The sequence below is a fragment of the Rhinolophus sinicus genome, linkage group LG15 (genome assembly GCF_036562045.2).
Source record: "Rhinolophus sinicus isolate RSC01 linkage group LG15, ASM3656204v1, whole genome shotgun sequence".
Lineage (NCBI taxonomy): Eukaryota > Metazoa > Chordata > Mammalia > Chiroptera > Rhinolophidae > Rhinolophus > Rhinolophus sinicus.
The window spans coordinates 40,402,479-40,425,520 of record NC_133764.1 but is presented as its reverse complement, the minus strand read 5'-3'; the positions used below and the strand labels follow the sequence as shown (position 1 = coordinate 40,425,520).

General features: G+C 57.7%; 5 protein-coding genes across 10 annotated transcripts; 3 read left to right on the top strand and 2 right to left on the bottom strand.

Annotated features, from left to right (window-relative positions):
- Positions 1-52: 52 nt before the first annotated feature.
- On the top strand, positions 53-3,934 carry ARL16 (ARF like GTPase 16). The gene is made up of 5 exons (XM_074320329.1): positions 53-128; positions 356-414; positions 857-970; positions 1,553-1,668; positions 1,821-3,934. The coding sequence occupies exons 1-5, from the start codon at positions 68-70 to the stop codon at positions 1,990-1,992; spliced, it is 522 nt and encodes a 173-aa protein (XP_074176430.1). The 5' UTR covers positions 53-67; the 3' UTR covers positions 1,993-3,934.
- Positions 3,887-9,075, bottom strand: CCDC137 (coiled-coil domain containing 137). The gene is made up of 6 exons (XM_019735685.2): positions 8,906-9,075; positions 8,422-8,555; positions 6,915-7,131; positions 5,481-5,563; positions 5,313-5,392; positions 3,887-5,179 (listed from the first exon to the last, which is right to left on the bottom strand). Exons 1-6 carry the CDS (start codon positions 9,022-9,024, stop codon positions 4,970-4,972), a joined length of 843 nt encoding a protein of 280 aa, XP_019591244.1. The 5' UTR covers positions 9,025-9,075; the 3' UTR covers positions 3,887-4,969.
- Positions 9,075-10,848, top strand: OXLD1 (oxidoreductase like domain containing 1). Its single transcript, XM_019735686.2, has 2 exons — positions 9,075-9,282; positions 10,255-10,848. The coding sequence occupies exons 1-2, from the start codon at positions 9,223-9,225 to the stop codon at positions 10,672-10,674; spliced, it is 480 nt and encodes a 159-aa protein (XP_019591245.2). The 5' UTR covers positions 9,075-9,222; the 3' UTR covers positions 10,675-10,848.
- On the bottom strand, positions 10,813-22,697 carry TSPAN10 (tetraspanin 10). Of its 6 annotated transcripts, XM_074320327.1 has the most exons (5): positions 22,516-22,697; positions 20,895-21,043; positions 20,249-20,587; positions 18,783-19,183; positions 10,813-10,943 (listed from the first exon to the last, which is right to left on the bottom strand). In XM_074320327.1, exons 1-4 carry the CDS (start codon positions 22,549-22,551, stop codon positions 18,790-18,792), a joined length of 918 nt encoding a protein of 305 aa, XP_074176428.1. In that variant the 5' UTR covers positions 22,552-22,697; the 3' UTR covers positions 10,813-10,943; positions 18,783-18,789. The 6 variants fall into 6 exon arrangements, with proteins under 6 accessions (XP_074176428.1, XP_019591241.2, XP_019591242.2 ...); XM_019735682.2 differs by having other exon boundaries at positions 20,451-21,043; XM_019735683.2 differs by lacking the exon at positions 10,813-10,943 and adding an exon at positions 18,048-18,535 and having other exon boundaries at positions 20,451-21,043.
- PDE6G (phosphodiesterase 6G) lies at positions 14,162-17,632 on the top strand. Its single transcript, XM_074319661.1, has 4 exons — positions 14,162-14,264; positions 15,654-15,870; positions 16,585-16,625; positions 17,055-17,632. The coding sequence occupies exons 2-4, from the start codon at positions 15,725-15,727 to the stop codon at positions 17,129-17,131; spliced, it is 264 nt and encodes an 87-aa protein (XP_074175762.1). The 5' UTR covers positions 14,162-14,264; positions 15,654-15,724; the 3' UTR covers positions 17,132-17,632.
- Positions 22,698-23,042: the final 345 nt, after the last annotated feature.

Sequence of the window (23,042 nt, the reverse complement as noted above, 5' to 3'; positions counted from 1 at the left end):
GGGCGGAGGGCGGGCCTTGCGTCACGGCGGTGCTGAGCCACGGGGGCGGAGTCCCGCAGGGTTCGGAATGTGTCTACTGCTTGGAGCCGCGGGCGTGGGGAAGACGCTTTTGGTGAAACGACTGCAGACTATCTTTCAGTGCTGGGCGAGGGGGGCCGGGGGCCTGGGACGCGGTTGGGGGGGTGCTCCTGGTGTGACCCGGACAAGGGGACGCAGGGCGCCCAAGGGCGGGGGGGGGTAGGGGTCGCTCTGGGGGCTGGAGAGGGGCCCTGGGGCTGTCGGGGGAGGCCCGGGGCGGGGTCCGGCCGCCGCCCGCTTTCTTCTGCTCCGCTCGGCGTCCTTGACTGCCCCGCACAGCTGAGCTCTCAGGATGGGAAGGGCGACCTGGGCGATCCGCCCGCGACGCGGCCTACGGTAGGCTTCCGTTCTCCCGCGGGTTTAGTAGAAATGGTACCCCTTGCGGTTTGCAAAGTGCTTTGGGTTCTTTTAATGGAAACTGGAATTCCGCCAGTCCACTAGTTAAATGCAACCCTGGGGGAGCGAGCAGGGTGTCACGGGAAGCCGTTGGTCCCACTGGGACACAGCTGCGATGGAGGTGGGTGCATGGCGGTGGACCCCGAGTCACCCCCACTGCTGTCGCTGGTGGCCCCACAGGGAGAGTCCTACTGATGGCCATAGCCAGCCTTAGCTGAGCGTTAGGGCCCTGAACCCCTAGAAGCGTTTTTAGCCCCATTCATTATTGGGTTCTGCTTTGGGGTCTAAGACCCTGAAAAAAGGGCCTGTTGGGGTTTAGGTAACAGTGTAAAGCGCTCCCAGTGGGAACGTGTGGTGGTCTCTGCATTGTGTTTTCCCACAGGTGGGCACCAACCTTACTGACATCGTGGCCCACAGAAAGATCACCATCCGGGAGCTGGGGGGGTGCCTGGGCCCCATCTGGTCCAGTTACTACGGAAACTGTCGTTCTCTCCTGGTGGGTCATACCTTTGAACTTTTAGGGAAGTTTGTCCCCACTTCATTATTGTCCAGTCCCCAAGCTTACTTTGTGTAGGATGGAGTTTGGGTTCTTGGGCGGCTATGCCAGTCAAGGAAACATGGCCCACGCCGGTTGCTTCCTTCTGGACACCCAGCCTGACCCCTCGCGCTCCCAAGCTAATACCAAGGCTCACAGAAGGCCTGCTGAGGGCAGTATAGGTGCGCTGCAGGTACCTGCCTGACACCTGCCCACTCTGCCTTGTTGCCCTGGATGTTTTGTTTATGCTTGAACTCCGCATCTCTTGGGTTTGCCCCATCCTAACAGGGCCTGTGCCCCAAATTCCAGGACCCTTCCTGGGAGAACTGATGGCCACACGAGGAGAGACTTACATATAGGTGGAAGCAGGTGACACTTGGTCACTCTCATACACCTTGTTTTCTGCTTCTGCCTGTCCCCAAAGCCCTTTATTTCAAAGTCACTTGGCAGTTCCTGAGCCAAGTCTGTGATGCCCAGGGGAGGAGATTTGGCAGGCGCCGTCTGCGTCACAGAGCAGCCCTACACTTTTTCTCTTCTCCCCAGTTCATGATGGATGCCTCCAACCCCACCCAGCTCTCTGCGTCCTGTGTGCAGCTCCTGGGCCTCCTTTCTGCGGATCCACTTGCAGAAGCGTCAGTCCTGATACTCTTCAATAAAACGTATGGCTCCGTGAGCCCAGAGGGAGGACAGGGTGCCCTGGGAGGAGCTCCCTTGGAGTGGAGCCAAGGGGGTGGCTCCTTAGGGAGGGGCTGCATCAGGGCTGCGGGTGGCTTGTGCAGCCCACTGTGACAAGGCTCTTCTTTCACCCCAGTGACCTGCCCTGTTACATGACCATAGAGGAGATGAAATCGTTAATCAGGCTCCCAGACATCATTGCTTGTGCCAAGCAAAACATCACCATAGCAGAAATCAGTGCCCGGAAAGGCACTGGCCTGACAGGGGTGCTGCGCTGGCTCCAGGACACGCACAGAACCAGCAGTTGACTTCTGGGTTGAGAACATGGCTGGGCAGCTCAGTGGCGGGAGGCAGAGGATGACACCGCTTGGCCTCCAGCGGTTTGTTCTTGTAAAGACAGGGTGACTGTTGTAAACCTGCAAGGTGGGCTCCTGTGCAGAGTTGCAGTGACGGGTAAACTGAGGCACCCAGCTTGCAAAAACAGCTGACCTCTGAATGAAGAGACTGTCCCAGCGCTGGGAGAGCATGACAGGCCTGCCAGACCTCCGGTCTTCCTGAGCACCCAGGGAAGCTTGGAGGGTTAGGGTTCCCTCAGGTAGCAAGGGCCCTGATGGAGCTCGTCGCCAGGCCCTCAATGCCACGGTTGGCCGGTGTCCCGCATCCGCCCCGTCCATTTCAGCCGATGGAGCTTGCAGAACACCTGTTGGTGGGTGGATGTGTCCTATGGCCCGCTTAACAAGTCACTACAAACTGGCTTAAAACAACACATTTATAAGCACAGTTCTTTAGGCCCGAGGCCTAAAATCAAGGTTTCAGCGGGGTTGGTTCCTTCTGGAGGCTCTGAGAGAATCCATTCTTTGCCTCTCTTCCAGCTTTTAGTGGCTGTGGGTAATTCCTGGTCTCTTTGACTTGTGGCTGGTACAACTTTTTATAATGACACCTGTCATTGGACTTAAGGCCCACTTAAATCCAGGATGATCTCATCCTGAGGTATATAATTACATCAGCGAAGACCCTTTCTCCAAACAAGGTCACATTTGCATGTTCCGAGGGTTATGTCTTAGACATGGTTTTGGGGCCACTATTCAACTCACTATATTTGGTTAAGAAACCCCGATCCTGGGTGACCGGATGGCTCAGTTGTTGAGAGCACGAGATCTTAACAAGGTTGCCGGTTCAATTCCCACATGGGATGGTGGGCTGCGCCTCCTGCAACTAAAGATTGAAAACGGTGACTGGACTTGGAGCTGATTGGTCCTGGAAAAACACACTGTTCCCTGATATTCCCCAATTCAAACAGAAAATACCCTGATCAGGAGTGTGGTCGTGAGTTCTCTCTGAATAGCTTTCTCTGTCTCTGCTTTCAATTTAGGCCCCTGGGGCATATGCTGCCTCCCGTCTGGAGCAGCAGGCCTGGGTCTTAGGCTCTGCGTAGTTACCATTCGGCCACTTTGCTGGGTGGGGGAACATTTGTTCATGTGGGGGGTTGTAAACGATGTCCTGGAAGAAAATTTCTGTATATCCCGCAGGGCGACGGGCTCAGATGGTGTCACTTCTTATGGCGTGCCTTTGGGAAGGTTTGATGCTGGCTCTTTGTGGTGCACAGCCTGTGCCACCGCTGAGTGCCACCTTCTCAGACATGCCCAGTGAATCATCTCCACTTATGCCACTGAACAGCCCTAGACATGGGCGATCACCCCAAAGGGCTTGCTGACATCCCCAATTTCAGGGGATACCCTCTGAGCAAAGCCTGGAGAGAAACATGAAGTGTTAGGATCTCTGAAGCTGTAACTCATCAGTTCTTCAGCTGAGGGTGTAGGAATCCCAGGAAAGCGTTTAGCACTAGGCCCGAGCCCTGGGACCTGCCCTTTGAGCCAGCAGGCAGGAAGGCCCCCTTCTTTACTGGGAGCTTCTGAATTACGTAAACCATGTTTTACATATTCCAAAACAAAGGAAAAATAAAAGCCTGACAAGCAATCTTAACTGTCTATCAAGTTAGAATGATAACCAGAGAAAACCTCTTAAGGTGACATTTAAACACAGTTGGCCTGTCTTCAGTTGGACAGGAACAAAAAGAACTAACATTTTAAGTGTCAGTGTATACGTCTAGTGTAGCACTTGGCATTAGAGTTGTTTTATGGAATTTGTAGGAAAAGTGAGTATTTATGAAACACTTTCAGTGGAAAAGATGCAAACAAAAACTCCTGTAATATTACATTTTAATAGCAAATATAAACTCAGAACTTTAAAGTTACGTGTTTTTTGATTCATACAACAGCCTGTCTGCTGAAATGGTATAGAAACGATCACATCCCAGCATTGAGGAGCATTTCTTAACTCAGATCTTGCTTTCTAAATACCACACCCCACCAGAAGGAACCAGGGTCCCTCCCTTACAGAAGCCACTGACTCCTTTTCTCAGTCTGGGTCCGAGCTGGGAACCTGACTCCGATTAGTGTCCAAAGACACAAGGTCTCCCCCCTCGTTAAACATGGGGCAACTTAAACTACGAGAGAACCCCCCAAAAGTAAAACAAAAACCAACCTGAAATTTATTGTACTGCACTGTTAAAATCGCGTAGAGACCTTATTTGCCACTAGAGGTGACAGTGACAACTGCTAAGGTAGCTCTCCTCCCAAGATGGGTCCCCTGTGAGAAATGCTTCCTGATACTTGTGCCCGCGGTGTGGCTGGCATCGTCAGTCTCCGTACCTGGACCAAAGCTTGGGTGGGCTGCACCTGCCTCAGGACGGTTAGCAGAGGCTCCGTGAGCAGGTCTAGGTGGTCTAGGTGCTGCCCGCCCCCCACCCCCCACCCCCCCACCTGCTGCCTGGCGCATGCTTCCAGCTGTCCTGCTCTTGAACCCAGGGGGGCTTGTGATGGGTTTAGTTGACCTAAGTTGGCGCTATCTACAGTTAATTGGCATCTGGGGACAGAATTACGGGATTGGCCCAGGTTGTGTCTCAGCCTCGACCTGTGTTTAGAACAAAGATGTGGGCGGTGCTAGGCTCACAGGAACAACGGTGGCTGTCCAGGCGCTGGCCCCACCTATGGGGACTCTGGCCCCACCTATGGGGACTCGGGACAGGTGACAGGGCCCAGCGGGTGGTCACTCATGAAAGAGCAGTTTTTAGGGAGGGAAAGAACGAGAGCCAAGACCTGGAGCTACACCTGGGAGCTGGTGCACGAGGCCCTGGGGTCCCAGGGTGTGTCCAGGGAACAGACTTTGGTCTGCAGGCCACCTGCCCGCTCCCCCAACCCAGTGGGCAGCCCTGGTCCCTCGCCATCACAGACGCGTCTGTGGCTCTTTCCCGGGAGGGTGGCGGGCTGACCGAGGCCCCTGGCACTGCCGCAGCTTCTTCAGTGCCCTGTACGCCTGCACAGCCCGCTCCCTCTCCTCCGCCACGATCCGCTGCCGGGCCAGCGAGGTGGCCGAGGGCTGGGACACACCGCCAGGGCTCAGGAGCATCCGCAGCATCAGTGGTTTCTTGCCAGGCTAAGGACCGGGGACGAAGGTATGGCACAGATTCAGGGAGAGGAGATAACCGCCTAGGTCGATCCCATAGCTGCGAGCCCAATGAGACGCGCGCTCATCGGGGACCCAGGGCAAGCCCTCCGCCCCCGCTTACCTGGTCCCTGCTCATGCTCATCCTGGGCTTGGCGGTCAGCTCAGGGGGCTGCAGGGCGACCTCGCCAAACTTCACCGTGTCTGGAAGGGCAAAGGAACACGACTGAGGCCCGCTGTCTGCCCCTGTGGGTCGCACCCAGGGCTGATGGGGTGGCCTCAGGAAGAGGACCTTGGAGCAGCTCCTGCTCCAGCCTCTCCGCTGCCTTTTCCTCTCTTCTCTGCCGGACTTTGTCCAGTCGCCGCCTCTGGAACCTGGGGAGAAAACAATGCCACTGGGATCCCCAGGTCTCATTCCACTGGACTTAGGGTGACAGCAGTCACTCTGCCCTGGAGGGATACCCGCGGCAGAGCCCAGCCGGCTGCCTCCAAGTCCCCATTCCTGCCACCGGCGCCCCCTCCCCCCAAGTTCCAAGTCAGTGGTTCTCAGCGGGTGTGACTGGGCCCCGGGGCACAATTGACAACATCTGCAGACATTTCAACTTGTCACAGTGGGGGGGGGGTGCTCCTGGCACCTCATGGGGGAAGCCAGGGATGCTGCTCACCCCCCTGCAGAGGACGGCCCCACCCTGAAGAATCTTCTTCCCCAACAGTCAACTGTGCCGCTGCACATGACACGGCCCCTTAATGACTGGAATCATAATGTTTAACGATGTAAAGTTTGGGCGCTCACTGTGGGTTTGACAGTATCTGAGGGCGGTTTTCTGTAACATAATCTTCACTGGCTGATATGACAAGTATGGGAAGAATTCAGACACCAGAAAACTGCACAGAGCTGAAAACAATCTGACTTTCATGGCTTTTAGAGAAACTTCTCATGAAAGCTTGGGTTGGTTCATCTCAAGAGTTGTGGTTAAGGCAGAAACACACCTCAAAGAGCCCTTGTTTATTAAAGCAGATCCCCAGCCCCCACCACAGGCTCAGGACGGTGACACACAACTTCCTTCCCAGATTTCTCCAGAGCCAAGGGCAGAGGTAGGCTCCGTCCCGGTGCTGGCTGCCACCCTCAGGAAACCTACAAGGATCTGAGCAAGCCCGAAGCCAGCATCAGGGGTCACAGGACTTATGCAAATGACACAGCTAAAGCCCCTCGAACCTCCTCCGGACATGAAACGTGACACAGTCCAGGTCCAGGGAGACAAGGTGGCGTCTGCCGACCAGAGGAGGGGAAACCCCAAAACTCCGTGTCAGCCTCACCCAGATCTCCCAGCCCCAGTCCTGATTTCCACAGCGGCTGGCATGGTCTCGTGGCCAGCAGGCCCTCCTCGGGGGACACTGAGCCTCATCTTTTCTCCACTTGCCTAGAGCAACCAGCCTGGGTTGGACGGCTGCCCTGACCTCCTCTGGCTCATAGACCCAGAGAGATGCAAAGACAAAGCCAGGCTCTCAGAGTTCCATGGGTCAGAGCCTCCCTGAACCTCTGAGGTTAAGAAGTTCAGACGTAAAGAAAAACAGTCGTCTGCTGACCAGGGTTTGTAACTTCTTTCCGGGCTTTCCCTGAATCTTGGAGCAGGGTGGGGGTGCCCCTGGCAACAAAACGCTGCCACTGCAGAGACAATCACGGGACCTGCAGCCCTGCCTCCCCCAGGCCTCAGCCCCCACTCACGCCTTCTTCCCCTCCGACTTCTCCTTGGGAGCCGCCTGTGCCTCGGGCTGCCGGTCAGCCTGATTCTTGCTGAGAAACAGCACGTGCTGGGCCTCCTGCTCCATACGCTGGACATAGGCCCCATCAGACTCCCACTTCCTCTGCTTGAACTTGGGGACAGCAATGTCTGGATCCTCTCCCTTTGCTTCCTTCTCCGTCTTTCTGAAGGCCACCTGGGCTGAGGACAAAGGGAGATATGGCATGAGGGGCAGGAGGGAGTGGGTGGTGCCAGGCTGGCCGCCACGCTCACTTCCCCTCCCAAGGCTGCAGGAAGGGAAGACCGGCTCCAGAGGGAGCAGCCCAACTCCACTGGCTAAAGAGGAGCTAAGACGCCCAGCTTGGGGCGCATAGGAGTGGGTCCCCACAGCCCACTGGTACATGTCTGTCACGCAACTCCACTGAAAAAGGAAACTGGAAACAACATAAATGTCCATCAATAGGTGACCAGTTGAATGGATTCCCCTATGGTTATCCAGAGACTTCACTGCAGGGGTATGGAAGGCAGCATGGGGAGCTACGCACAGGGATGTGGAAAGATCTGGAAAGTCTTCTGTAAGTGAAAACCCAGGACTAAACAACATGTAGACGAAGGTATAGCTTGTCACTACGTGTAGTATTTCTCCTGGGAAGGTACACAAGATGAACAGTGGTTTCTTTCAGGGGGAGGGAGCAGGATTCAGAGACAGGAAGGGAAGCTACGCCTCACTTCATACCTTTCAGAACTGTTAGATTTTACCATATAATGTGAGTTTCTATCTTTTAAATAACTTAACCCAAAAGAGCACTTTCAAAACAAAAAAAGCACTTTCAATAGAGCACGCTCCAAATGTGCCATCTCCCCAGGCCAGCACACGGCCTCTGCCCTCCCCACCCTTCCTCTATCCTTCTGGCAGCCATAGAGACGCCAACAAAAAGCCTAAGGTTTAGAAAAAATTGTCAAACAGCAGTGCTGTAAAAGCAGTCCTACGTTTGGGAAAACAAATACGTATACGCACAAAACACAAACACTTCTGACAGTCACCGCTGGCAGAGCCAGACGGGTGGACACCGATCCGGCCCAGGGGGAGGGGTGGGAAGGGTGTTTCTCAGGTGGGGCCTTAACTTAACCCCCAGAAACCATCCACTTCTCTCCACCATCGTTTCTACACTCTGGTCCAAGGAACCATCCTCTCACACTCGCAGGAGCCTCACTGGCCTGCCTTGTCCACGCTCCCTCCCGCCCTTTTAACAGAGTGACCTGTTCAAAGTAAACCTGAACTGACCACCCCCCAAAAGGTCTCCACTATTCTTGGGAAATCAACACTCCTTACGCGAGGCCCAGGAGCCTTCTGAAGCCTCAGCTGAAAGCACACTGCCACCAGCCTCTGCTTTGGCCCTGGCGACACTGACCTTCCCTCAGGTCACTGACACGCCATTAAATATTTGGGCATTTAAGCTTTATTGCCACCCACATGGGCCCGCACATTACCCTCTTTCTTCCTTTGCTTGTAACTGATGGGGTTTTTCATCTCCTGGCGGCTCCTCATAATCTCTCGGAGCCGGAAAGGGATTTCCTGTTCATCCTGGTTCTTGGGCTTGCAATTCACTTTCTTCTTTTCTTTGCTAAGAAGGAGAACACCAGGGTGAGACGCATCCCACGTCCAACATAAGCAGAATCAGACAAACCGAAGGTGGGCCCGGAAAAAGCTTTGCAGACCACCCTGGCTGCTGTGGTGCCGCCGGAGGCTGTCCCTGCACCGGGTTCTCGCACGACGCTGGCGTGAGAGGCGCTCCGACAGCCCCAGGGTGGGCCATCGCTCCGACCTCATCCAGGACGGCAAAGGCGGTCCCCTGGAAGTGGAAAGCGTCACACCGGAGACTCCCTCCCGCGCGCCCAGGGCAGGGTAGGGCAGGGCGCTGGGCCTGGCCGGGGGACAGGCCCGGGCACAGATTTCAGGACGGTGACAACCGACCTGCGCGGCCTGGGCCACGGCGCCGAGCGCTGTTTCCCCTGAAGCTGCTGCGGCCGCCCGGGGCCTCCAGACCCCGCCGTCCGCGCGGAGGCCGCGGCTCGGCGCCCGGATCTCGCCATCTGCACGCCGGGGCTCCCGGAAGAAGCCACTTCTGCCCTCGGCACGGTCCCGCCCCACGACCCACTTCCCCACGACCCACTTCCGCTTCCTGCACTCAGCCCCGCGTTCCTGGGGACGGTGCCGCTCTAGTCCGGGCCGGGATTGGCCCGGGTGGCAGAGGCTGGAGCGCGCAGGCACCCTGGGCCGAGCTGCGGGCGATGCTGCTACGGAACGTGGCCCGGGGATCCCTGGCGGTGGCCGCAGGTGCCCGCTGCTCGGTAAGTACCCGGCAGGGGCATGGGCCGGGGCTGCGCTCGGGAGGCCGGGGCCGGCGGGGACCGAAAAGCACCCCCCGCCCGGCCTCCAGTTCCAGGGGCTGCGGCTGCAGCAACCGCGCCGGGGGCGGGCGGGACAGCCTGCGGACCTCGCCTCCCGTCCGTCTTGCCCTCGCCAGGCACTGCGCCCGGTTTTTGAGAAGGGTCATTCTGCCACTGGGCGGAGCCCCGGGATAGTACCGGCCGCGTTCTGAGCTCGTTCACTCGTTCCGGAGTATCTGTTGAACGCCTGCTGTGTGTGAGCCCTTTGGGGAAGCCGCAGTGAACGAGGGTCTGATGCTTCTCGCAGGAGTTAGATAAATAAATACGGAAAGTTTGGGCTGTGTCAGTCGGTGTTCAGTGCCCTGGGACACAGAGCAGGAAAGGGGACTCTGGGGCCCGCCTAGGGCTAAAGGAGGTGGGGAGGGCTGCCCACAGACCTTTGAGGGGATGGCCTGGGAGGCCTGGGCTTCTCGTGTGATGGAGAGAAGCAGGGATAACGGAGTGATGCGAATAGTCAGACGGTGAGAGGGGCAGAGCACAGCTGTTCTGGTTGGACAGGGAGAGGTGGCTGTGTGGCCAGGCGCTCACGGGCTTCCAACCCCTGCTCCATCATACACACGGCAGAACCATCTGAGCTGGAGGTGACAAGCTTCCTCCAACCCCACCGTCTGCTGGAAGGCATGCCTAGCGCCTGGCCCTGAACCCAGCACTTTTCATGAATCACGTCCTTCTCATAATCACCATTACATCCATTTTACAGATGGGAAACTGAGTCTAGAGATGAAGGAACTTGTTTAAGGTCACACAGGAAGTGAGGAAGCTGAGGGCATGGAGCCTGCTGCCAGTGACAGGAGGCTGAAATTTCCTTGGAGCTGGGGGTAGGTGAGGTCTTACCAGCTTCCTAAAGACTCACAGGCTTATCTGCATTCTTAGGGGCCATGCCAACTCTCCAGCTGGGACTGGCGCCAAAGGCTTCCTGGAGGTGGCAGCATTCTGCGCAGGTATCATGGCCGGACCCCAGTGCATGAAGGCCGCAGAGCTTTCGGGAAGGACCATGTGGAGGTGGGCTCCCAAACAGGTGCAGATGACACCCAGCAGCTCAAGTCCTCCCTGCCCAGTGGGGGCCCCTCAGAACCCTCATACCCTCTGCCACCCGAGCTGCAGCCCCCCACAAACTGCTGCCTGAGTGGCTGCCCCAACTGCGTGTGGGCAGAGTACGCAGAGGCACTGCTGCAGCACTACCAGGATGGCGGGGAGCGGGCCCTGGCCGCCCTGGAGGAGCATGTGGCTGACGAGACCCTCAAGGCCTTCCTCAGGATGGAGATCCGGCTGCGCATGCGGGGTGGACGCTGAGCCCGCCTGGCGGGACTCTTCCCCCGACGGGCTCCAGCCCACCAGCTCCTACCCAGGAAGCCGCACGGCCGTCTCTGCACGTGGCCCCTTCATGGGGCTTGTGGCGGGGGTAGACGAAGAATTATTTATTGACTTTACCTGAGAATAAATAAGTTATCTGGTGGTGAGACAGAAGGCTTCTGTGTTGTCTGAGAGGCTTGTGAAGCCTCGTCAAAGGAACGCGCACTTGTCATCAGCTGTTCACTGAACACCCAGAGCCATCACCAAACCTGTGAGGGTGAAACAAGACCATGTCCTTGACTACCCAACTGACAGTGACCCCAGGGCCCCCTTCCGTGTCCCAGCACCCCAGAATTCCTGTCCGAAGGTCAGCCGTGGTTACTAGCAGTGCAGCAGAGGCAGGACCAACTAATCCCTTGGAGGTGCCATTTGCAGAGCCCCTGACACGCACGAATGGCCCCAGACAGCCCGGAAGGTACCCCATTTGTCCAGCTGCAGTCAGTCCCCAGCTGCTGGGGTCCTTGGGAGACACCCATTTACTGGCCAGGTAGAAGGCCGCAGAGCACCTGCGGGGCCCTAAGCTCGGCTTAGCCACCAGTCTTTCCAGCCGACTTGGCCATGGCTCCCCAGGCAGCTGGCCGGGGCGGACGGAGCAGCAGTTCTCAGCCATTAACCCTAGAACCAGCATCCCGGCAGCAGCTGGTCCTGGGCTGCAGACCCGGCCACTGGAGCATCAGTGGCTGGGACTTTATCTTAGGGCCCTCGCTGCCCATGGCCATCTCCTGCTCCCCTTCACCCATGGAAATTTTCCTAGCTCATCTCCCTCCCCTCAGCAATTCCAAACTCTGATACCAGTGGCCTGGACAGGGCAGGACTTAAACGAAGTTATGCCAGTTTTATGTCCTCATTGAAGGGAAAAGCTGAGGTTGTAACGCCTTCACATAGGATTGGAGCTGACACACAGGCCTTCCCATTAATGTAAAGCCAGTGTCTCTCACAGAGGTCTGTGCACAAGAGGCGGAAACCAGCCGGCACAGCCTGATGGTGCGCTCGTGCCTCTCGTGTCACCTGCTCGTCCGTGCCGTCGTCTCGCACAGCTAACACGTGTCATCAGGGTTTAGACGGGTTCAGAGAAACGTTATAGCAACACGCACTTATTACACACTATCTCAGAGGGCGTCTACTCCGACCCTGTGCTCGTACAGGTTTGAAAATGGCCCAGGAAGAGAGATTTTCCCAGGACGGCAGCAAGCAGAGCCCGGTACAGCCTGGGGCCCCGCTACAAGGGGCCTACCACGCAGCGGTAGTTTATCTCAGAGATGTGGGGACAGGTTTGCTGTATTTTCCTCCAAAATGTGGATTTACAAAAGTTTTCTACAGGCGTATGTGTATATTTCCGTGGCTTTACACATGTGTATGCATGTATACATGCTCGTACATCCCACCCGGTGGACCCTATGAAATCAGCCTTATTTTAGAATTCAAGTCAGGGCGAAGCCCCTTGCAGTGTGACATCCCCAAAGAGAAGCCACTGGCCTTGCCCCTTGCAGTGGGGCAGGCCCCCTTCTAGATGTAAAATATGGTCGATGACGCCAGCTCAGTGTCAGCACCAAACTCGCTGAGACTAGTCTGCAGGTGCAGGTCTCGTCTGCATTCAATCCACAGGTACTTACCGACCATCTGTGACGTACCTGGCACTGGGCTAGACACTGCGACCTGGTAGGAATCTGTGCCCCATTCCACTCTAGTGTGGAAGACAGGTTAACAGGACTTCTCCGACCTCACACCTGTCAGAACGGTCATCATCAAAAAATCAACAAACAGCAAATGTTGACGAGGCTATACTGTGGGTGGGACTGCAAATTGGTGCAGCCTCTGTGGGAAACTGTGGAGATTCCTCAAAAAGTTACAAACAACTACCTTATGACGCAGCAATTCCACTCCTGGGTATTTATCTGAAGAACTCCAAAACACTGATTTGAAAAGACATGCGCCCCTGTGTTCATTGCAGCGTTATTTACAATAGCCAAGATATGGAAGCAACCTCAGTGCCCATCAGTAGACGAATGGATAAAGAAGAGGGACACGTGTAATAATAGACTATTACTCAGCCATAAAAAAGAATGAAATCTCGCCATTTCTGACAGCATGAATGGACCTATAAGTATTATGCTGTGTGAAATAAGGTAGACAGAGAAAGACGTACCATATGATTTCATTTACATGTGGAACTTAAAAAACAAACGCACAAAGCAAAATAGACACAGACTCTTAGATGCAGACAACAAACTGATGGTTGCCAGAGGGGAGGGAAGTGGGGGGATAGGTAAAAAAGGTGATAGAGAATAAGAGGTACAAACTGCCAGCTATAGATTAAGTCACGGGAATCTAATGTACAGCATAGGACAAATAATATTGTAATAAGTTTGGCGACAGATGGTTACTAGACTTACTGTGGTGATCCCTTTGTAAGGTATATAGATGTTGAATCACTGTTGTACACCTGAAACTAATATGATATTGTATGTTAGCTATACTTTAGTGAAAAATTTTAAGGGCCGGCCCAGTGGCTCAGGTGGTTGGAATGCCGTGCTCCTAACGCTGCCGGGTCGAGCCCCACGTGGGCCAGTGAGCTGCACCCTCTACAGCTAAGATTGTGAACAACAACAGCTCTCCCTGGACCTGGGCTGCTGTGACCTGCCATGACCTGCCGTGTGCTGCCACGGGCTGCTGTGTGCTGCTTTGAGCTGCTGTGAGCAGCCGACTGACAACCTACTGCCTCAGCCGGGGAGAGCGCAAGGCTCATAACACCAGCATGGGCCAGGGAGCTGTGTCCTACACAACTAGACTGAGAAACAACGGCTTGAACCGGAGTGGGGGGGGGAGGCGGAAGAAAGTGGGGGGGTGGAATTTTTTTTAAAAGAATTATCCAAACTTACTACATGATAAGTGTGATGAAGGAAAGTCCAGCTACCATGAGGTCTATGGGATAGGCATCCTGGTCTAGCCTGGTCATCCCTAAGGAAGCAATGCTGGAGCAGAACTTGGAAGTCCCTAAGGAAAGGGGAGCAGCAGGTGCAAAGGCCCTGGGGTGGAAGGGGCTGCTTAGAGTACATTCAAGGGGAGGCCTGTTTGTCAGCTCAAATCCCTTGTGAAAGGGTGGGATGAAAGGTGAGGCCAAAGAAGTGGGCAGGGGCCATGAAGGCTGGTTCTTCAGAAGTCAGAGGACTGAGAGGTGCGGAGGCTTGAGAGCCACTGCTGCTGTTTCATCTTCGTTTCAAAGATGAGCAGGTTCGGGAGAGAGTCCTGCCCTTCTCGCTGTTCACGATCACACGTTCCCTCCCTGTCCTGGCCCCGTCCCTGGCCCTGGCTCGTCCTTTCCTCAGGCCCTTGACTGCACCTGAGCCCTTTTGCCATCCCCAGGGATCCTCGGCGGTGGTGCCCGCCTGAGTGGCCCTGGCAATCTCATTAGTGTTGGGGGACAGTCCTAATCAGCTTACACAGGGGCAGGATAAAAGCCCAACTGATGCCCTGGTGAGAGAGGCCCGGCACTGACACCCAGGGCCCCCTGAGACCTGCCCCAGTGCTTGGTGAGTACTGACTGTCCCCGGTTGCCTTTCCTGGTGGCCACTTACCCAAGGGTGTTAGTGGGTATCTGCCCAGAGGGTGGGAAGCTGGTGGGCTTTTCACCACCATGCTGAGGCCGGAGTCTACAAGAGTTCACCTACCACCCTCTCCTTCAGAGAGGGCGCCCAGCTGATTGCCTCCTCTGCTCCCCCAAGTCAAACAGTGGAGCAGCCTATCCCCAAGTCCAGTGATGGTCTGGGAGCCTCAGGCCACACGCGCTCAGTCAACATGAGTGGGCACCAGCCATAGGCAGGGCTGGGGCAGGCAGCTCGGGCAGTGGTCTCCGTGGAAACATCTGAGAGCGGGCACTCCATCAAGGCTCAGAGCTTCCCACGGTAGGCCCATGACTCAGGACTGGGGAAGGGGTCCGGCTGGGCTGTGAGGAGTGGGCGTCAGGGTCTGAGCGGCCGGGACCACCAGGCCTGCTGCCGTCCACCTTGGACCCCTTCTGGTGCTGGTCCTGGCACAGAGGCTGAACCTTAGGGAGGGATGGCGCATGGCGGGGTCCACCCCAATCTCAGGTGCCTGGCACCCACCACCAAGCCTTCCTTGTCAGTGAGACCTCCTGTCCTTACCTCCCAGTTAGTCTCAGGCGTGATGCTCTAGCAGGCAGCTATCGGCAGCCCAAGGCTGCAGTAAGGCCCTTCATCCCACCAGATTGGGGGAGCACAAGAAAGGGAACCCAAGAGATGGTGCCTTGGACGTACAGTGAGGGGGCAATGGCTCCTGCCTGTGTCGTGTGCTTAGCCCCAGAGTCTTCTGGGCCCCAGTGGCCCTGAGGGATTAGTCTCCCTCTGGTGCTAATAGGCTTCGAGGAAGCTGAGCTGCCCTTGACCTTGCCAAGGTCACCAGGGCTTAGAGCATTTGAGGAGAGGAGAGAAGTTCACCCTGTGCAGTGGTACAAAAACACCAGCAGGTGACGTTGGCATCCAGAGCGGGCTCCAATCACAAGTGAGCGGCCCAGCAGAGGGAAGACATTGCTGGGGTGAAGGGTGCACAGCTCAGCTCAGCGTCTCACTCTAAAGCAGGCCGCTTCCCTGCCCAGGCAACCTGTTTTCCCATTTCTCGGGTCATTCTCCATGGACACTGCTGGGTGCCTGGAATGCCACCATGAATGAGACCCAGTGTCCCAACCCAGTGCCCCAAGGATTGGGGAGGGGAGCACAGAAGGGGAGACACGTGAGGAAGGGTGCACTTGGGGGGCCACCCAGCACTCTCATCCCCCTGCCTGGCCCCAGTGGAGCCCCACATAGAGATGGCAGTGGGCTGCTGTCTGGGTCTCAGGATTCAGGGTTTCCTCGGCTCTGGTGGGTTGAGACCAGTAGGAAGTCTGACTGAGACGCCCTCCCCAGGTCTGCCCCAGCCCACAGCGTGAGGGAGTCCAGAAGCCAAAGGTCGCTGCAGGGCCTCTGCCAGCCTGGCCATGAATCTGGAGCCACCCAAAACCGAGATCCGGTCGGCCACCAGGGTGACTGGGGGGCCCGTCACTCCCAGGAAAGGGCCCCCAAAATTTAAGCAGCGGCAAACCAGGCAATTCAAGAGCAAGCCCCCCAAGAAAGGCGTCCAAGGGTAAGCAGAGCTGGGGAAAGGCTGCCTCTATGAGGGGGTGGGAGGGTCCAGCCCCAGGCTGCACAGCAGGGAGGTGTGGCTGGGGAGCTCAGCACCCTTTCCTGGTTGAGGGTGGTCCCATCGTCCTAACAGAGTTCCTGAGGGCCTGAGCAGGGCCTGTATCAGGGCCCCCCATCTCCCAGCATGGAGGGCAGGGGGGACCCTGAGAGGCTCCTGTCACTCTCCAGCTGTTATTGCCAAAAAGTCTGGAAAGTACTGCCACCTAGAGACTAAGTCACAGCCACACACAGCCCCACATACACAACCAGGGCACACTCACTGCCCCATGTATACACACCCAGGGCACACTCACTGCCCCATGTATACACACCCAGGGCACACTCACTGCCCCATGTATACACACCCAGGGCACACTCACCGCCCCCCCCACACACACCCAGGGCACACTCACCGCCCCACATATACACACTCAGGGCACACTCACCGCCCCCCACACACACCCAGGGCACATTCACCGCCCCACGTATACACACTCAGGGCACACTCACCGCCCCCCCACACACACCCAAGGCACACTCACCACCCACACATATACTCCCAGCGCACACTCACAGTCCACACTCTTAGGAACCTGCACTCAAAGAGCAAATATACCCCCACTCACCCCACTCCACTCTCTTCTTGGCCGCCACCCTGACCCCTCTGTCCTTGCAGGTTTGGGGACGACATCCCTGGAATGGAAGGCCTGGGAACAGGTATGATGACTACTAGGGTCCACCCAGGTTCCCCCACTCACCCACCCACCAGTGTGTGGGGGCCCAGCCTCCACCTGCTTTCCCAGGCTCACCTAGGGTGCCGCCCCCAGCCTGGCCTTCATTTTCTCTCCAACATCTAGTGTCACATTCCCCCTGAAGTGGGGTTGTTCCCACACTGAGTTCACCAGGTACTGGGAGGGGCTGGAAGACAACGAGGAGCCCTTGCTGTCCCCCTTTCCTCAGCAGCAAGGCACATCTCCCATCCCCTCCCTTGGGCCTGCTTCACTCACTGTCTCTGGGCAGAATGTCCTGGGAGGAGAGTCTTCACCTAGGACTTGTACTCTCAGCACTTGGGGTGTGGACAACAGGGCCCCAAGGGGATGGTGGGGCCATGGGATCCTCCTGGACACACTGGCCCCTCTCCCGCAGACATCACGGTCATCTGCCCATGGGAAGCCTTCAACCACCTGGAGCTGCACGAGCTGGCCCAGTACGGCATCATCTAGCACCAGACCTGGGCCGGTCCCAGGACCCTCCCTTCTGCTGCCCACCCCACCCCTGTTCATGATCCTTGTGAGGAGGCCCGCCCCGCCCACAGTGTCCAGACCGCACAGGTTGTCTGGAGACCCTCGAAGGTCGGCAACCTCAGGTCCTCAGGCACCAGGCACCCACCACGTCCCTGCAGGATGCCCGTTTGGGGCTGGCCAGGCCCTGCTTAACTTCTGGAAATATTGCCCACAGACCCTCTCCTCCTGTGCCTGAAAAGCCACAGCAGGACCTCCCAGGAGTGTCCCCCACACACCGCCCCCCTGTCCTTCCTGTCCAGAAGTGAGGACAAGCTCCCCCCACTAGCCGTGCCCAGCCATGCCTTTGGGTCAGCATGGTGGGTAGCAGGAGTCCTGGGGCATCAGCGAGGGAGGGGGCCCTTCCAAACCCACCGCGCCTGTGGGAAGCTTGTCCTCTCCAACATGGCCCTCATTTGTTGACCCCATTTCACAATAAAATTATGTGCCCCCACTGACCCATCTGGGGTGTGTTGGGAATTGGGATGGAGCCCGAGTGTGTAAGCGGCTCAGCAGGAGTGTGTGGGTAGAGACACAGGGCAGCGGGGGCGGCCGGGGCCTGTCCACACTGTCCCAGCTGCAGCAATCATCCAGAATCTGCCAAGTTCATTTCCACATGGGTGAGGTGCAGTGACCAGACAGTGATTCTCGGGAAGGGCCCTCTGTGACCCCATTTATGTGAAAGCCAGAAAGTCCACCCTAAGGGAAGAGGATGAAGCTGCAACAGAGGTGACTGTGGGGAAGGGACGAGGGCGCCTGCTATGGCAGGGTCTTGACTGGGTGGGGGGTCCACAGGTGTTTAGCTAGGTAAGACTTCCGCATGCTGTCCATGTGACATCAGTGCGACTTACTGTGCAAATGATTCATCAGTAAAATTTACTCCCCCAAAAAGCCTTCTGGAAAGAGGCCTGGGCCTCAACCCCAACCACCACAGTGGACAGGAAAGGGGGGGGTGGCCTCAGAGGGCGGGTGGCCGGTGTCAGGACAAGGGGCCTCAGGCGTGGGCTCCGAGGCGGTCGTTCGGTGGTTGAGAAGGAGGTAGGAGGTGGTTGGAGGTGAGGGTCTGAGGTTGGCCTCAGAGGCAGTGTCCCACATGGTCATCCAGGTGGGAGGTGGGCGTCATCACAGGTGGGTCTTTTAGGCTGGGCCCTTAGGTGGGGCCTCACAGGCAAGGGTTGCAGTTGGGGCTTCTGCAGCAGGATTTTCATCCAGCCCTCCTTCCAGCCAGGCACCCTCTGTGGGAGGCAGACACTGCCCGGCAGTGGGCAGCGGGTCAGCCTGCAGTTAGACCCCAGCGGTTTGCAAGTGAGGGGGCAGTGCCAGCTGATGGTCTGGGGGCAAAAGCCTCTGAAAGAGGGAAATCAGACAGCGGCTGGGCCTCAGGGAAGTAGCAGAACTGGGTAGGAGCTGGGTAGCCCCGCCCTCGGGAAAGGGGACGCTGGAGGCCCGAGGCACAGCAGGTGGAGGAGGCCAGGTGTCCGAGGTGCATGACCATAGTGCCCCACGCGGGACTCTGACACCTTCCTTGGGAGGGGAAGTGAGAGGAAGCCTGCGGCTCCACACCCCATCCCGGTGCCCCTGACTTTTGTCTCACCTTCCGGTCATTCCGGGGCCGACTTGGGGGCCGGCAGGTCGCGGGGGCCACGGCCTGGGTGGACAGGCGCCGCCGCTCCGCCCACTCCGGAGCTCTCCGCCGCCCCCTTGCGGACAGTTAGGGCCCTCACCAGCCGCGTGGCCAGCAGGAGCTCCGCCCCCTGGACTACCACCACCGCGATCGCCAAGCCGCCCACCGCCCGCATGTTCCTGCGCAGCCACTCGCGGAGTGGGGTGCCGCAGCCCTCCAGGTGCACGACTCTCTGAGCTGCATCCTCATCCAGGCCCAGGGCCCCGGAGCCGCACTGGTCATTGATAGAGGCGCCATCTTCCCGGGGGTCGATGCAGCAGGAGGCCGGGAGGCTGCAGGCCTGGATCCCCGGGGAGCTGCAGTTAAAGTACCTGCGGGGGCACGGGCGCTGTTCTGGGACCCGATGCAGCGTCGGACGTCTCTTACCCACACTTCCGTGGCACACACATGCATAGGCACACGAACACACATATGCAGTCATGAATGCACAGGCATGCTGTACACGCACAGAGGCCTGAATCCACACGTGCACACACACACATACACACACGGTACCCAGCTTTCTATAACTGATCCTGGCACTGTGGGTGCCCTCTGTACGTGCTGGCAGGTGGAATAGCTTCTTGGCTGGAAGGGATGTATTTAGTGAGATGGTGGAGGGAGAGACAGGCATTTGATGAGGGTGGGGGGAGACTCTGCTGAGTTCGTGTGAGCTCGTCCAGTAAAGCAGGAGAAGGTGGGCTGAGGCCTGGCAGGGCCTCGGTAGTGGTCAGTGGGTCTAGCAGGGATAGAGGAGCAGCACTGGGCAGGGACAAGAGGTGGCAGACTGGGAGGAGCTCCCAGGACTGAGAGGCAGTGGTGCCCTCGTCACAGTCCCAGGTGCGTTTGGCCTTCGACATGTGTCCAGGGCCCTGAAACCTCCAGGTTTATCCTTCACGCTCCCTCCCAGGCACTGTCTCCTCTCCCAGAAGAGTGGGCCTCACTAAGGCAGGATCTCGAAGGCCAGCAGGATACGTGGCCATGACGCCACAGAGGGCTGCCACCAGTCCAAGGTCACACATAGCCACCAAACGAGAACATGTGTCTGTTTGGAGAGTGCCTGGTGCAGGAATGGGCCCAACACGTTCCGGTGACTGTTGGCACAAATGGTCAGTTTTCAAGAGTCCCCATGTGACTCCATCTCTTGTCGCCCAGAAAGGCTCAGGGGAGGGGCATGTCCCATCTGTCGTAGGGGTCACGTGGAGAGCACGTGAGGGATAGGTGACAAAACAGCTATTCTTGAGGAGAATGGAAAATATATCGCGTTGTATTCCTAAACACAATGCTTGAATACACACACACATACAACACACACACACACAATGGAGGGAGAGTTCCTGAATTAACCTAAAAGCTATTTTCATTTGACATTAAGATGTTTTGTAGGATGTCCTTACCTAAAAAAACCCCAAAAGTGACTTTCTAAGTCTGTTGGCTGAGCCTCTCCGTTAGGGTCCCCGCATGTCCACCTGGTCCTGGCTGGGCCTGAGCGTGTACATGTGGGAGTGTGTACACATGTGAGCGCATACATGTGGGTGTGTGTGCATGAGTGTGTGGTTGCCGGGGGCCACCCTCCTCCCTGTTGGCTGCAGGACTCACAGGTTCTGCTGCCAATCCTGGTAGGAGGCAGCCCCACAGCACTGCAGCCCGAGCTGCACTTGGTCCATGAGGAACTGCAGGTCGGGGTCATCCTGGTAGTGGGTGATGGCCACGCGCAAGGCGTGCTCCAGGCCGTCCTGCAACGGGCCCCAGAACGCCACCACCAGGGCCCCCGCCAAGGCCTCCAGCACCAGAAAGGCAAGGAGGCCCCCGGAAAAGCAGCGCAGCAGGCAGGCATTCTCACAGAGGGCGCCCAGGCAGCCCGCCAGGCTCACTGCACTGACTGCCAGCCCCCCCAGCACCAGCCCCAGCATGGGGTCTGCGGGCAGGGGGGCCCCCCAGCTATCCCCCAGAGACCCCTTGACGGCCAGGCCCCAGAGCCCGATGGCCAGGGCCAGCAGGCCAAGCAGAGAGAAGACGAAGTTGGACAGAAAGGTCAGGCACTTGACGCAGCTGCTTCCCCAGGGGAGGGAGGGGGCCTGGCCTCCCCCAAGGCCTGGCCTCCATGCCCATCTCTCCTGGAGCGCTGGACCCAGGTGGCACGGAGTGAGTTGGCTGCTCTTGGAGAGGGGTGGCTCCTGGCCCACAGCGTCCTGCAAAGGGAGGAGGCACCGGAGGGTGGGGTTCTTAACAGTGTGACCCCATGGTATGGGGTCAGAGCCTGCAGGGGGAGGGAAGCTGGGCAGTGGAGGGGGTGGCGGGCTCAGAATCCCAGCCAGCACGGACATGGGAGCTTCCAGGCGTGTCCTGGATGGTGTGGGTCCTAACTCCTTTGCAATGGCATGACTGCACCGTTCAAGTCCACGGTGGAGATTTAACAAGGTGACCGCAGGAATGTGTGCTTCGCAAACGCACACCTCTCCCTGCTCCCCTCTGCCTCTATGTGATGAATGATGTGGTCACACGGGGACTTCTCCACCCCGGCCAGGAGGTGGGCCCCACCAGGCAGAGGGGCTGGCTCAGGTGACTGCCCTTTCTGCCTCCCCCCTTGAAACTGGCCTCGATGTCCCAGGATCCACTTGGTCATCCCCACTGAGTGCAGACACTGTGCTAGGCCCACGGCAATGAGGGCCAGGTTGGGAGACCAGGGCTCTGTGGGTTGCACTGCCTTGCCATCCAGCAGGACATTCAGCCAAGCCCAGGGGACCCTGTCCGTACCAAGGTGAGGAGCAGAGGGGTGCTGGTCCCCCCACAGAGGAGTGGCTCATTTCTCGGTGAGGTTTGGAGAAGCTGCTAAGGCTGTTCTACTTGGCGCCTTAATGGACAATCTCAATTTCAGATCTGCCTGTCCCCCCACCCCGCACCCCAGCCCCTCCACCCACAGGCACCCAGTTCTGCCAGTGATGCAGTGTGACTGGGGGAAGGATGAGGGAGCTAAGGCCCTGTGCCCTGGCTTGGTCCCCTTCTGACCCAGGATACCAGGAAGAAGCTGTCACTTCACTCCCCACCTGTCTGGATCTGAATGATGCTGCATTGATTCTGGACTCAGAGCAGAGAAGAGGGGGGCTATTTATCAGCCCTCCAGACCCAAAAAAATCAGTGGGAGCTGAAGGACAACTGCTGGTGCCAGCTGTGGGTCTGCTGGAGGCCTGGGTCTGGGCTGGGAGGGGGGGTCATCTCCTAGCTCCATGGCCACCTGGGAGGGACACGAGCTTTCAGTGCCTCCTACACCCTGAGCCAGAGGTCACCCCAGATTGGCAGAGACTCCACCCTGGATCCCTTGTCCAGTGACTGGCACTGGACTGAGCGATAGGGGCAGTGAGTAAGGGGGCAACAGTGGACGTGAGAAGGCTGAGGGGCCTGGGGGAGGGGAGGGGAGGACATGAGGGAGGCCCACCAGCCCTGTGTGGCCGTCCCCTGGGCGTGTGCTTTCCTGGGGGCACGCGCACAGTCGTGCTGGGTCAAAAACAAGAGCAAGGCCGGGTCACATTTCAGAGTCCGAACAGGATGCTGGGTGAGGTTAAGTGCTTGGTTAGTAAACCATACCCCCATCTTAGCAGCTCCCATGGGCCTTGGGGCTGGGGACATCTCCAAGCCCCAGGAGACCCCGAGAGTGCTGGCTTACCTGGGACAGCAGGGGGCTCCTTTCCCCCTCCTTCATCCTCCACTAGGACAGGTTCGCAGGTCCCCTGTCTGGCCACCCTGGCTGGGACACCAGGGCTGTTGCTGCGGTGTCCCCGGCTGCTCTGGGAGCTGGGAGCCCAGGGCTGGGTGAGCTGTGAGCCCCACCGTGACACCACAGTCATGATGGGATCATGTGAGGAATCACGTTTTAGGGCTTAAGACAGCCCCTGCTTGTTCAGTGGCAGACAGACTATCTTGCTTCTTGAGCAGCTGACACTCCCCAGTCATGAGGAGCTTCCATTCTAGCACAGGCGAGTCCTAAAGCAAGCAGAGGTAAATGTACGCTACTTCACACGGCCGTAAATTAAGAGGCAAGCAAAGGCGGATGAGTGATGGTGGGGGTGGTGATCGGCGGTGGCCTCACTGTAAGATGTCTGGCTCCCAAGGTAACTGAAAACAGGGACACACGCAAGGATTGGACACACATATTCACAAGTGCCAGAGGGTGAAACAACACAGAGGTCCATC

Coding starts and splice junctions, on each gene's coding strand:
- ARL16 (XM_074320329.1), top strand. CDS start 68: ATGTGTCTACTGCTTGGAGCCGCGGGCGTGGGGAAGACGCTTTTGGTG. Junction 129..355: donor TTTGGTGAAACGACTGCAGA/CTATCTTTCAGT, acceptor ACTGCCCCGCAC/AGCTGAGCTCTCAGGATGGG. Junction 971..1,552: donor GAAACTGTCGTTCTCTCCTG/GTGGGTCATACC, acceptor TCTTCTCCCCAG/TTCATGATGGATGCCTCCAA.
- CCDC137 (XM_019735685.2), bottom strand. CDS start 9,024: ATGGCGAGATCCGGGCGCCGAGCCGCGGCCTCCGCGCGGACGGCGGGG. Junction 8,556..8,905: donor CCGTGGCCCAGGCCGCGCAG/GTCGGTTGTCAC, acceptor TCTCCTTCTTAG/CAAAGAAAAGAAGAAAGTGA. Junction 5,393..5,480: donor GGAGCAGGAGCTGCTCCAAG/GTCCTCTTCCTG, acceptor TTGCCCTTCCAG/ACACGGTGAAGTTTGGCGAG.
- OXLD1 (XM_019735686.2), top strand. CDS start 9,223: ATGCTGCTACGGAACGTGGCCCGGGGATCCCTGGCGGTGGCCGCAGGT. Junction 9,283..10,254: donor CCGCAGGTGCCCGCTGCTCG/GTAAGTACCCGG, acceptor CTGCATTCTTAG/GGGCCATGCCAACTCTCCAG.
- PDE6G (XM_074319661.1), top strand. CDS start 15,725: ATGAATCTGGAGCCACCCAAAACCGAGATCCGGTCGGCCACCAGGGTG. Junction 15,871..16,584: donor CCCAAGAAAGGCGTCCAAGG/GTAAGCAGAGCT, acceptor CTGTCCTTGCAG/GTTTGGGGACGACATCCCTG. Junction 16,626..17,054: donor AATGGAAGGCCTGGGAACAG/GTATGATGACTA, acceptor CCTCTCCCGCAG/ACATCACGGTCATCTGCCCA.
- TSPAN10 (XM_019735682.2), bottom strand. CDS start 22,551: ATGAAGGAGGGGGAAAGGAGCCCCCTGCTGTCCCAG. Junction 21,044..22,515: donor GGAGCCCCCTGCTGTCCCAG/GTAAGCCAGCAC, acceptor CTCCCTTTGCAG/GACGCTGTGGGCCAGGAGCC. Junction 19,184..20,450: donor CAGGATTGGCAGCAGAACCT/GTGAGTCCTGCA, acceptor GTGCCCCCGCAG/GTACTTTAACTGCAGCTCCC.